The sequence below is a fragment of the Equus quagga genome, chromosome 1 (genome assembly GCF_021613505.1).
Source record: "Equus quagga isolate Etosha38 chromosome 1, UCLA_HA_Equagga_1.0, whole genome shotgun sequence".
Taxonomy (NCBI): domain Eukaryota; kingdom Metazoa; phylum Chordata; class Mammalia; order Perissodactyla; family Equidae; genus Equus; species Equus quagga.
Window position 1 is genome coordinate 6,019,234 of NC_060267.1, and position 13,602 is coordinate 6,032,835.

General features: G+C 41.4%; 1 protein-coding gene across 7 annotated transcripts in view; it reads right to left on the minus strand.

Annotated features, from left to right (window-relative positions):
• SRGAP1 (SLIT-ROBO Rho GTPase activating protein 1) overlaps positions 1 to 13,602 on the minus strand; it is a 258,542-nt gene that overhangs the window by 40,825 nt on the left and 204,115 nt on the right. For all 7 annotated transcript variants that reach the window (XM_046684107.1, XM_046684121.1, XM_046684127.1 and 4 more), the window contains 4 exons: positions 13,064 to 13,261; positions 12,435 to 12,519; positions 5,978 to 6,005; positions 2,220 to 2,322 (listed from right to left, as the gene is read on the minus strand). In XM_046684107.1, the coding sequence (XP_046540063.1) occupies positions 2,220 to 2,322; positions 5,978 to 6,005; positions 12,435 to 12,519; positions 13,064 to 13,261 (414 nt within the window). The remainder of the gene's footprint in view (positions 1 to 2,219; positions 2,323 to 5,977; positions 6,006 to 12,434; positions 12,520 to 13,063; positions 13,262 to 13,602) is intronic.

A 13,602-nucleotide genomic window follows, 5' to 3' on the forward strand; every position in this document is an offset into this window, starting at 1 on the left:
TTTAAGATACAAGTGTGGTTTCGGGGAAGCAGGCTTTATTCATGTAACACTGTAATCTACAAGAGCAACAAATATTCAAATGTAAGTGATAAAAGGAGATGTTAGCTCACATCTCTGCTGAACTTAGTATTAAGACAAAAAGAAAAACAAAGAACAAAAGGTCATTAAAAGGAAAATGTTTGCGCTAAGAGAGTTCTAAATAAAAACGTCCTAGCCTTTCACACTATTTAAAAAATATTTTCGTCTCCACATTACTCAGGTAATTGCCAATCTTTTAGGTAATATTGGTATTTCATTCAGATAGAATGAATTTTAGAGTCAAAAAGTAATGAGTGTGTGTGTTTTAATTTAATTTCACGGATGCCAGATGCTTTGGTAGGAAACATTTTACAAGTGACACAATGGGCTGTGCCCCACCTACCATTGACACAAACCCCTTTGCGTCTTGCTTTCTCCATGGGAAAAAGGAAAAATGGTTTTGTTCTTGCTGCCTTACAGTGATACTGTGGGGACCTCAACTGACCAGGTGCTTTTCACAATGTAGAGAGAGCTTCTGTATCTGCTATTTTACATCTATTACCAAAGATTCTTTAATATGCCATCTGGGAAGCTGGAGAGCCCACAAAAGTGAATTTTCCGTGATGACTGGTTCACTCCTCTTTGGTACCTAAATTTGGTTTCCTTTAACGGTTCTTAATGAACAATCTTTAAAAAATATAATACGTGCTTTCCTATCATCTTAAGCAGTTATTCTCGTACTGTGTTATGAAATACCACGGAATCATACATTGCTTCTTTGAGTTTTCTCTATTCTTTCTCTGCCAGGCCATCGGCTGCACAGCACAGTGCTTTCATTTTATCGTTCCCTTCTGTCCACCTAATGTGCCCCTGCTTAGAAGCCCTGGGCTGGAAACTAGATAATCAGATTTGACAATAATTTTATATTAAATTAGACCCAATAAGGCTCTTCTGGGTTTAGGCTTACGGCAGTGGATTCGTAATTGCTATTTAGGTTGTTCAGTGGCTTTTCACTTAATTCCAGGGTTAGGGCTCATTATGAGGCTTCCAGAGGTTTTTAATCTCTCTCTCTATGTATGTGTCTATCTGTCAATCTATCCATATGTATGCCACACGCACACACATTTTTTAAGCATTAGTGCACATATTCAGTAAAAGATCTGTCTCTTAAGAAAGACGCCTGTAACATATTATCATAGGAGGTTATGAATGATGTGGTCTCCTACATAAATCTAGTCTTTAGAAACACTGCAGCTCATGCCATAAAATGTTAGCTGGGACAGTTCTTCTCTTTTCTGTATAATTTACATGAAAGTCCATAATCCAGAATTAAATGTGCATTTGTTATTTAATATCGACTTTGCTTAATAAAAGCCATTGACCCAAATTTGGTATGTTTGCCAAATACATAATGTAAAAACTAAGAGTTTCTCCAGTTTTACTAGAGAAGACTGTTCCTCTTAAAATCAGTGTCTGAGTTCTATAATTCCCTTCTGAGTAAAACCTATTTGTAAACTTGTCTAATTTCCAACTGCAAACATTTTTCTTCTAAAGACCTTAAAAAAATCTAAAGCCAAGCATGATTATGATTTGAAAATGACACCAAGAGCGAAAGAGGCTGTGCCCTCACGTCCCTCTAGCACTATACCTGATGTCTCGCGTGCGAGTTCCTTCGTCCTCGGCTAGAAGCATTATCAGAAATACAGGATGAAAAAGAAGACAGAGTAAACACAGCAGAGATTCCAGATACAGACCACAGGGTCTTACAATTTACCCAATATAATGAATTCCGCAAGTCAGGGGAAATCAAAACTCTTGCTGTGCTCCAAGAGCTACCCTAATTATGGACTTTAAAAATGTATTTTGTGCCATCTCATTTGCACGAGTAAAAACAAAACATTTTATCACATAGCTCTTTTCCTTTTTGCACAAATTATGGCTTTTTTTTTTTTTTTTTAAGAAAGAAAGAGGGCTTTCTCTTTTGCCAGCATAATAATACCCACATTGATTTCCTCTTCTGACGGCACTCAAACCAAATATTCTTTCCTCTCTGACTTCAGGAAATATTATATTGATTTTCTGGGAAAGCGAAGAGCCCCAGGACAGACTTGGACATAATGACCCGCCTCCTTTGACGAGAGGCTGAGACCATTATAGTAAGAAGCGTGGAGATCAGCCACCCAGATGGCTGGTGCCAGTACCTTGACGAATGTTTCCAAATCCCCATTAAACAACTTAGCATTATACTGGGAGCGGGGTCTGGACTTCCTGTGTTTCTGGGGCTTAGGGGGAACATTTGGAGGCCTAAGGGAAGGGAATATAATTACTGAGAATGGCAGAAATCAAACAATAAACGAAACACGCATAGGTCACATCAAAATCACAAAACACAGGAATTCTTGCGTTCCTTCCCCACCCCCACCCATGGGGAAAAGAGTCCTTCCCCTTTCCCATTCATTTACTTTCACTTATGTATCCGAAATCACACAGGCTATTCATTCAGACTCCTCTTTTCCTGTATCTTGTAGCTAACGTTGGTTTGATGGTTTATTTAAAGATAGTAAGCATCACCAAATGGAATTGCGAGCTATTTGGCCAAGTGCTATAAAGCAAGGTTTGTATTATTTGGCTTACAGGTCACACAGAAAACACAAGAGATCATAAAAATTAGGGCTCTGATAGATCCCCATGTGAGAAATTAAATATAACACTTTTAGTTCCAACATAATTCTTCAATGCAAATAACATCACATTTGCTCAATATCCCTCAACTATTAATGGGATTTTATTTTATGCAAAAGTAACTATTAATGGATTATAAGTGGAAAAAACAGAGTTTGATTTCAATGCTATTTCTAGGGGGGAGGCATGAATTGTTATTTCTTCAAAGCAAACTATCTCATCACCTCAATATTTGTAGAGCATTAGGATGCACCCATTTATTCTGTTCTGAACTTTCTATCTCCGGTCTGTTTGCTTTGATGGCTAAGCCGGTCTCTCTGACATACGCACAGCCAGTGCACCATGCACTATATTTAGAAACCCTGCAGCATCTTGATGTGTAATTGGAGACAAGGAACCTCTTCTGTCCTCTTCCTTTAGAGCAAAGAGGGCCAGGATTACCCACCCACCTTCTACAACCGTGCTGAAGGGAACACGTGGAAGAAGAGTCTAAGACCGCTCTCTGGACATTCCACTTCAACTCCTCCTAAGCTGGAAGGCTTATATGACAATGTCCCTCACACTTGGAAATTAGGTAAAGCCCTTCATTAAGCTGCAAACTCTCTAGGAAGAATTACCTTTCATAGTTCATTAAAGTTCAGAAAGGCCAGTTTAGAAACAAAAATCCCAAGGATTATGTGGAAGCCTGACTAGCTTCATAGCATATTACTGTAGCAATCAGGTAGGGGAACAAATGTGCTGATACAGCCTTCCAGAGCCCGAGTCTAAGGCTCTCCCAGCAGGTGGCCCATACGACTAAAGCGGGTACAGCAGCAGCACCTGAAGCCCACGGTGCTTGAGAGGCTAAAAGGAGCCTTTGCAAGTGTCCAGAAGCCAATATGGAAACTTCTGCCAGGCAGCATGTCATAATCTGCCACTGCTGAAATTTCTGGAATTTCTTTTATGCACTGAATTCTGTGCCATTCACAGAGGAAAGGATCTGGTAAGTGTAAAAAAACAATACAACTGCCCACCACGGAATTTAACCATATGTGCTTGATTTCACCCACTCTTTTCATTATTTTAGAAGTGTTTTAAAATTAGACTTTATTTTTATTCAGGTATGGCAAGGCCAACAGATCAGAAGACAATTATCAGTGAAAAGACAGTTTGTTACAGTTCCCAAAAGGAAGGGGCCTGCCACTACCTGGGGGGTCACATGGGGAAGCACCAGGGTGGGTCAGGAGGCAGAGGGGGTGAGGGAAAATGTGGGCAACAGCCTTTGTTGTGGTTCCTGTGGGAAGGAACAGGCAAGGCAGGGTAAGCAGGTTTAGGATTGGCTAGTTTGAATAATTGTGGTGGGCTCTGGAGCTGTCCCTAGTTGTCTGGTACCTGGCCTGTGGGTGATGCAGGAAGGGGCACAGTGGCCCTGAGTGGGAAAGCTGGCTAAAGCAGGTGCCGGAGGGTCTGCGCCCTGGGTTGGTTGATTTTTATACAAAAGGTACACCAGCAAGTAAGTCCTTTCCTATCTCTAGGAATTGGCCAGCCCTTAGAGTGGCAGTCCCTCCACAGTCAGCAAGGCCCCATAGTATCCAAGCATCAAATATAGAAACTAGAAAATGTGGTTATGACAACAAGGTCCAACAGAGCTTTACATGTGATGCCATCTGGAGCTGCTGATGAAGCTAAGAACACAGGTTCACTCTGTTTGGTCCCTGATTCGCGGGACAAGCACATCTTGTAGCTGGAGCCAAAGCCTCGGGCGGCGCTGGATAACTATTCCTCCATGCCTGACAGATGCAGAGGAAGCCCCCGCTGGGACTCATGCAGGGACGTCTTTCGAGTCTTCTCTCATAAGCCTGAAAATTGCCTCTCCCGATGGTTCTAAAGTAGCAGGCAAATGTGAAGATACTGAAGATATGAGAGGACTCTGAGACTAAACAGACTGCATGAGAGCTTAGCAAAGTCATCTCGGCGGCAGAGGTGCTTATCCGGCAGACTGGGGTGCGGACGGTTCTGCCTCTACCTTGTACACGTCAGGCGAGCAGAACCAGGGCCACTGAACATCATGCTGGGTGTGGGCCCACCACACAACTTCCTGATAACCTTGCTTCTGGCGAAGGATGCCCAAATGGATGAGAGGAAGCACCAGTCAGACTGATGTGAATATCCAGTCTGTCTGGCAATTACAGCTCTCACTGCCAATGAACATATTTGCATTGCTTCCTTTTTAAAAAAATCTTTTTTTGAAGTGCCTCACATTAATTATAAGTTAGAAACAACAGGTGAAATAGTTGATAGCGCAAAGAGACACTCTAAGTGGACGAAGCTCCATAAGCTGCACATTACTATGCAGAAGGAACAGTCCTCTTTGTCCCCGACATAGGGAAGAAAAATCTCAACACTTTTATATAGTTTAGACAAGTCAGTAGCTGTATCTTTCCAGCTGCTTCACCGAGAAGTCAGAGGGGCTTCCTTTTGAATAAATTGCTCAGCAGAAACATTACAGAACCTTGAAAATCAACTTGCCAATTACTTAACAGACATGTCACTGTTCTACGCCCCTCTTCCCTCAACGAGAACTGAACTTCAAAAGTGCAAAGTCTTGCTATGTCAATTAGAGTAATTTCTGGCTGTTGGACAAATGTTGACATAAAAAAATAAAAGCTGCCACGAACTTTCCTCAACCCAAATCAGAATCTGCCTCCAAAAAGGCTCTTCTTTACTCAGCAGTGGTTTCAAAATCCTTCCGTGAAAGAAAATGCAGCAGCGTGGTATGGTTGTAGGAGTTCAAAGTTAAATTTTTAAAGGGAACGAAACAGGGGTAGAGAGCTAAAAATCCCAAGAGTGTTCAATACAGCTCTCATTTTTACATTTGTCATAAGGGAAGGAGGAACAGTAAGTAACTAATCATACTTTCTATTCGCTAACAGTGGATATGCACGTAATATTGCTTGTTAATTAAATTATTGAATCAAAAGTCTTAGACTATTTCTAGAAACGTAAATGTTTTGGATTAGACAAGCCAAACCCATTCAATTTAGGTCTTTTTTTTTTTTGCTGAGTCTGCTCATTAAACAGCTTTACAATTCCACCAGGAAACCCTCAGATCTGCCAGAGCAAACATGGTTTTGTGAGAACCCCAAACATTTCATGTTGCTCTGTTTTCTCAAGCCAAAACTATCTTCCGTGTTCATTAACAAAATATGTATATTCTTGTAGCATTTAAATGGTTGCTTCTTGTTGAAGAGAAAAGAAAGTGAGACGCAAGATGAGTTATGAGAAAATATTTTCCTACCTTGTAGTCATATATTCAGCTCTATGACCTGCAGAAAAAAATATGAAAATAAGTAAATTGAATGGAATCAGTGGAATGCATTTGGTGATCTTTTGTATCATCTGTCCCTTATTTTAAGATGTTGAGTATATAATAACTCACACATTTTATGCTGGAAAGCATGAGGACAGCATATAAAGATAGACAAGTAATTCAAAGTAAATATTTCATAAAGTCTATACATAAAGTTTAATAAATTCTATAGATTGGAGAAACATGTTTCACTTGGCAATCTGAGGCAGAGAGTTTTAGTTTTTTTAAACCAGAAATAGCTGCTTGATCTTAACTGTAAGTTTAAGGATGAAATACAAATAAAACACATCCAAGATTCGAACGTTAGTTATTGCCTTGTCTTGATTGATACTCAAGGGGGAGAAGGAAGGGGTCAAATAAGGTTGGGAGAACTCCAGTCCCTTTAGATTAAATTGGTCTTCTTTCTCTAATATGAAATCAGGGAAAGAAGTTGCATTTTATAATCAGAAATGACATTTGCAGATGTTAAAGGACAAGGACATTAAATTATGCTACATTCCACCAAGTTGTAAGCTAAAAGCCTTTCACAGAGTTCTCTGTCATTTAAAACACAAGGTTCTTCTTATACATTCGAGCTTCCTGACTTGTTTTAAAAAACAGCTCTGTATTTTTGTAGTGCTCCTACAATCTGTGCTATTTCAAGTTTGAATGCTTCTGCTCTTTCATACACTGAGGGTGGAGCAGTGGGAATGGGTGTGGAGAGTGAACCATTCAACTGCTTTGTTTGCAAAATGATGATACGGTCCTGAAAGAGCTTGAAAATATAGCTGGTACAGAAGGGTCATGTTGCAGCACAAACAGGCGAGCCTGGCCCATTACACCATAATGCAGTCATTCAGACGTGTAGGGCAAGGTCAACAGAACAATCGTAGAGAAAGCTGGCTTGTAGTGAATGAGCACTCCCAGGCTGCAAGAGTCTTTTACTCTATTATCTGCTTTTGAATAACAAGTAACGAAGTATTTGATGAATATCTATTTACTAAACGGGGCAACGTTACTATCAGAAAATACCTTTCTCAACAGAGACCCCGGCCACTGTAAGTGTTGGTCTACCTATCATTTTAGTGTCATTCCCCTCCTTTTGCTGGCCTTCTGCTACTTTGGGGGACATGGAAAAAGAGAAGGTGACACAGAACTCCAGAATAATTTATAGCTATTCATAAGTGGGAGAGAAGACCTACTGGAAGTGGAGAGGGCAGACGGCGAGCTGAGTGTGGCACGTGGTGCCTTACGGGACATCCTTCAGCAGGAGCTGGCTGTTCAGGGTTAAAGTACAGGGAGAGGATAGGCTGGAGATGAAGATTTAAGAGTCACTGCCATTTACGTTGTGTTGGGGCCACAGGAGCTAGCTGAGATCCCCCAGCGTGAGTCAGCAGAAGGAGTAAAGGGTTGAGGGCAGAGAAACTATGTGGCTTGTGCTGTACTGTATGTTGATAACATAAGTATGACATAAAATACATTAGTAAAGCAATAAAAACAGCAATGATGCCTGATGTTTATCAGACACTGTTCTGAGCACTTTCTACATATTAACTCACAATTTTCACAATAACCTTATGAAGTAGGTACTATTATCATTCTTACTTTACAGAAGAGCATACGGAAGGTGAGTGAGTTGCCGAAGTCATGTGGTTAGTGAAGGGGGGTCTGGCATTAGGGTCCGGGTTGGTCTTCAGTCTAGATCTGAGCTCCCAAGGAATATATTGTAATAATGGAAGTCTGTTTTCCCCCAGCAAATACCCTGAAAGATCCTAGCAGAAAGGTAGGTCTTTTGGCTTACACTCCTGTCTGCTTCGTATGGCTAAAGCCAAATACACAATACTGGAGATTTAATAAACTGTTAAATAAATTTAATAAATATCTATAAAATTAAATTGAGTAACAGAGGTTTAATTATTCAAGTGATTCAGTAATAAAGATGCTAATGATAATTCCTTAAATATGAAATACTTTATAACTTTGAAATTTTGCTATTTTTGTTAAAATATCCCAACCAAATATTCTTTAGTTTTAGAAAAGATCATATATAAAATGGCTTAAAATCATTTTTCTCCATCCATCCATAGTTGACAGTATGACATAAAAAATTAAAAACCTATAACAGATCCATTTTGATTAATGAACCAAGAGTAAGCTTTGCAAGAACTATCATTCACAGTATAACCGCCACCACCACATCCATCGTTTTTTTCAGCTAATAGTACTGAGTGTGTCTCAACTGATGAATGAGGTTTTATTTTTTAATCAGTATCATCATTAACAGATCAATAACACACAAGCTTAGAAGAATATGCTTCCCAGAGAAATGTGAAAGCCTCCAGTGGTCTGAGGATTAGATTTCAATCCCTTTCTTTAGAAGGCTACTTAATTATTAAAAACAACAACTACCTCCCCACCGCCCCCACCCCCAGCCATACGGAAGGCAAAAATGACCCATGACCCAGGATGAGCTTGTTGCTGGTACAAACACCGACTCTGACTACTCTTAAAATTCCACTTGAAAATTAGGAAGTGAATTATTTTTCACAACTAAATGTGTTTTATCTCCACAGAGGAAAAGGGAAAACCAAAATATAGTTTGGTGGCAATTTGAGCCCCCAAACTAGATAAAATATTTAAAATGTGCACAGCTCAAACTGAACGAGGCACCCTTGATTTGGTCCCTAATGAATGATTGATGAGGCCTCCTGGCGTTACTTTCCAGTCCTTTTTCTTCCTTAAGATACCAACTACCGCAGTGCTTTTCTAAAAAGCATAATTATTCACAATCAGCTTCTCTTTTGAAAGTATATTTGTGCTCCTACTCACAGACAGACAATGGACTCACTGAGGAAAACCTATTTAATTCCTCTGTCAGGAACCTTATGCACAGGGCTAGAAACAATATAACCCAGAACTCAGCTTTCAGCATTAGATTTTCTGTATTTAGCAAAGACTGCATTGATATTTACACCCCTTAACTCCAAATGTTGTACACAAAGAAGCCAATGTGAACGTTAAGGCTCATTACCAAAAAAGAGAAAGAAAAAATTTCCATGCCTCAGTTTTATGGGTGTGTATAGCTCACTGACCGTGCTTGATTTAACTTCTCCAATTTAAAACCAAATGACGTCACCAAAGGATCTACTGGTGTTGCTGAAGGATGAAGAAGAAGATGATGCCTTTGGTCTTAACAACTCCTTGTGTGTTTCTTTCTCTTTCAACCATTTGCAAAGATTTGGGATTCTGAATTTTGACAGTGCCACTTTCAGAGCCCAATCTAGCTGCTCCGCAATGTTGTAAATCAAAGCACTTACTGGGCCACTGGTAGCCTGCCAGGAGCCAGCAGTGAGACAGGCCAAACACATGTCTGTAGTTACAGTGTCAGCTGGGTCCGATCCACGGCCTAATCCCTGGGTTAGGCTCTATTTGTTTTACTATGCAGGCAGTTTATGTAGCAGAGAGCCTAGTATAATTCAGCAATGTGATTTCTACATAAAAAGTCAGGACTGTCCCCAAACATCTCATTTAATCCTGTGTTACTAACTTAATTAGCCAAACCCAGACTTGGATTCCTTCACAAGGGCTCACCGTCGGATTATCTCACTGCGGGAAAAGCGCCATTAACTCTCCTAGTCTCCCTGGTGTAAGCCTATTAATGTGAACAGGACTTGCGTGGAAGGCCAGCCCGCTCCCAATGGTTGAGCTAAAAGGGGGGCATGTCCTCCACGCTCGGCTTTTCTCTGGGCAAAGCTGCCAGCATCAAGCCCAGGCAGGGACCAACAACTGGTGTGCTGCCCAGCCTGCACGTGGGGCATGGCCAGGGAGCAGAGAGGTCTGCACACAGTGGGCAGAGGCCAGCGTGTCTGCTGCCACTGGATGAGGACAGCCAGTTTCTTACGCAGAATAAATCTAGTCCAGTGAAGGCCTGGTACACCTGAACACAGCTGGGTCACTAGGACACCAGAACCCACTGAAAGAAATCCCAAGATAAAGAAAGGCTGGCTTAGAGTTCACAAGGTACAATAGAGCCTTTCAGTAGAACTGAACTTTCAGTAGAGACACAGGTCAGTGGCTAAAGTCGGAATCTGGCATATGGATTCAGCAAACTGGCTAAAATAGAGCCCCATCCAATAATGGCATGTCAAATAATATTGACTGTTAGGGCTCTCTCTCCAGGAAGACATAAGGGAATCTATGTTGAATGAGCACCATAAAGGCTTCAGAGTGTGACCCCAAGCATAGCAACACGAGTGTGCATGCAACGCCCGGAATGAATGCATCCACAACTGAATCCCCTCCAACTCAGTTTCCAGAGTGCTATCTCCGGTCCTGTAGGGAGGGACTCGGTGCCTGCCAGCATTCGTCTCCACTTACGATAATTTATGCTTTGGTACAATGCTTTCTGCATAAAGGCATTTATGCTTCTGGCAGCTGACCTTGGGGGCACCACTGAAATATCAGGCATTTGTGCAAAATGGAGAAAAGAAAAAAAAGACCTTACATGATACTATGGGGGGAAAAAAGAGAAAAAAAGGGGACATGATTGCTGAAGCATGAAAACTATTCAAAGAAAAAAAGTTGTGTGTGTGTGTGTGTTTTTTAAAGTTCAAACCTCTGTTACAGAAGAGTTGAAAGATGAGCACAAGGAGTGTTCACATACCCTTCAATTGGATTTCCCAGTTGTTAAGATTTTGCCATAATGGCTTTATTTCCTTTTCTTTGGCGTTCTCTTTCTTTTTTCCTGAACTATTTGAAAGTAAGTCTCAGACATTATGACACTCAGCAAGCATTCCTTAAGAATAAGAATGTTATCCTTCATAACCATAATACCATTATCATATCTAGAAAAACTAATACTAATTCAATGGTATCATTCAATATATTCTATATTTAAATTTTCCCAATTGTCCTTAAAATGTCTTTTATAATTTTTGCTTTTTGATTCAGAATCTAATGAAAGTTCACATATTGTGTTGGGTTATTTTATTTTTTAAGACACTTTTTAGTAGTTTAAAGGTTAATTTTTTTTCTAAGTGAAACCAGCCTTTTATCTTAGAATCTGGCATCCTGTCTGTAATACATGGATTCTTAGGTCACGATGACCTTTCGCCATGTGGTCATTCCCTGAGAATAACGGGTCCTGTGGAGGAAACCAGAAGATAAGGTGATAGAAACACTGCTTTATGGGCAAGAAGGTTCTAGAATGTTAGGAGGCAAGAGTTTAGGTCAAGAGCAGCAATCCCTTTTTGGCCTGAGTTATTCACACAACTCAGCCCCCTCATTTCTCATTCCCATCTGTATTCCCGTTTGCTTTTTATAACTTTCAGCAGGATCTAGTGTGAATAAAAGATAATTAAAGTTACAGACTATGAGGCACTTAGGACAGGGACTACATATGTACGTCTGTCTGTACGTATTTATGTATTGATTGACTGACTGAGGAAGATTAGCCCTGAGCTAACATCTGCTGCCAATCCTCCTTCTTTTGCTGAGGAAGATTGGTCCTGACCTAACATCTGTGCACATCTTCCTCTATTTTACATGTGGGACACCCGCCACAGCACGGCTTGAAAAGTGGTGCATAGGTCCACACATGGGATCCGAACCCATGAACCCCTGGCTGCTGAAGCAGAGTGGGCGAACCTAACCACTATGCCACCAGGCCGGCCCCTTGTATTTATTTTTTTCCTTTTAAATTTCATGAAGATGAAGAGAGAAACGATAACATTACACAATCCCCTTTGCCTATAATCCTTTTTCTCCCTCAGTTTTCTTGCCTGTAAAGATGAGAAAATTAATAGCGCGCAGTTAAATATACAGTTCCCAACAATGCCTGGCAGAGAAAGCCTTCTACCAGGGGCAGCTATTGGTGCTGTTTTATTACTATTACCAGATAGAGCAATATACTTAATGTAATCAGATTGCTTCTCAACTAAAACCAATGCCAACGGAAAGAAGAACAGATCACCCAAACTGGTTTAACTGGCTTCTAGGGTTCCAAAACGCAAGAGATGGGACAACAAATACTGGCTCATTAAGAGAAATGAGGGGGGCTGGGAGAGCAGAGAAGGCCGGGGAGGGAAAGAAGAAGTGACTGGGGGGGGTCAGCAGGTGGGAGCAGGTGCTGCTCGTGCAGATTCTTCCACGGTTAGGAGCACCTGCTCTGAAGAGGCCTCCTCAGCCCTCCCTCGATTCCACTGTTCTTCCTCAAGGTCAGCGCCAAGGTTACAAAGAAAAGAGTTCCAGGGAGAATCTGATTATTATCGATACAGATAAAACCACATCTAAACATACAGCGTTCACTGTTTCTCAACACGCCAAGTCCCTGCGTCTCAGTCTACATGGAATACATATGAGCAATCCACAAGCCACGCCATCTCCCCATCTGTTTCAAATCACTGACCTTCGCCAAGGGTCCTCTGCAACAAGTCATGCTTGGCCTGAAGTTTGGTGATGAGATTACTCCCTTCCAAATACTCTCGGAGTTTCTGTAAAAGGGAAGATTCATTTTTAACTTTTAAAATTATTATTCAATGTCAAAGAACTTCCCGCACGGTATCTAAAATCCAGCCACTTTTATCTTCTAGATCCTAGAAGCTTCTACTCACAGTGTGGTCCGATGCAGACCAGCAGCATCAGCCACCACGTGGGAGCCTATCAGAGGGGCAGGCTCTCGGGTCCCTCCCTCCTCAGACCTCCTGGCATCGGAACCTGCCTGGTGGAGTCACCTTCTCCTGGTGACAAGTTTGTACATTCAAGTTGAAGTGTACCCTGTTTAAGAGTGTTGTGTTTCAGAGCATTCTGTAAATTTTCCTTGCTAAATTTGTTTGCATATCTGAACACCTGGGGAGCTTTTAAAAAAGTACTAACTCCTAAACCGTATCCCAGACCGACTGAATCAGGAACCCTGAGGGTAGACAGGAGTCCATATTTTAACAAAGAAGCCTGGGGGATTCTGACGTAACTCCAGAAGCAGAGTCTGGAGACCCCAGATCTGAGCGCCAAGACTGGCCGGGGACGGAGTGGACACACCATGAAGTAGAACTGCTCTGTCTCCTGCTGGTTCGCTCTTCTCTTGGCGATGCTGGGCTTACTCAGGTACGTTTCTGAGACGGTAGACTTCACAGACTCGGTGGAGCGACTGTGCTGGAAGCATTCAGAGACATCGTAGTCCTCGATGGTGACCATATCTTGTATCGTCTGCAAGGTGGCCTCAGTCGTTTTCTTAACCTGGGAACGGGAACACATTCCTCCCACTAGTACGTCATTTCGTGAATCCCACAAACACTCAGTGAGAATCCCCTCTGTCAGGCAGAGGTGAGGACACAGGCCCTGCCCAAGAGGCTGAGTCTATCAGGGGAGAGAGACAGGTAAACGACACCCCCATCACCAGTGCAAGGAGAGGCTTTCTTCAAAATTATCCTGAGGAGGATATTACCTTATATGAGTCCTTACAAATCCCATGTATTACAGGGTATGCTCTCAATTACATTTTTTTGGTTTTAAATAGACTTTTTTATTTTTTTTTTTAAGATTGGCACCTGGGCTAACAACTGCTGCCAATCTTTTTT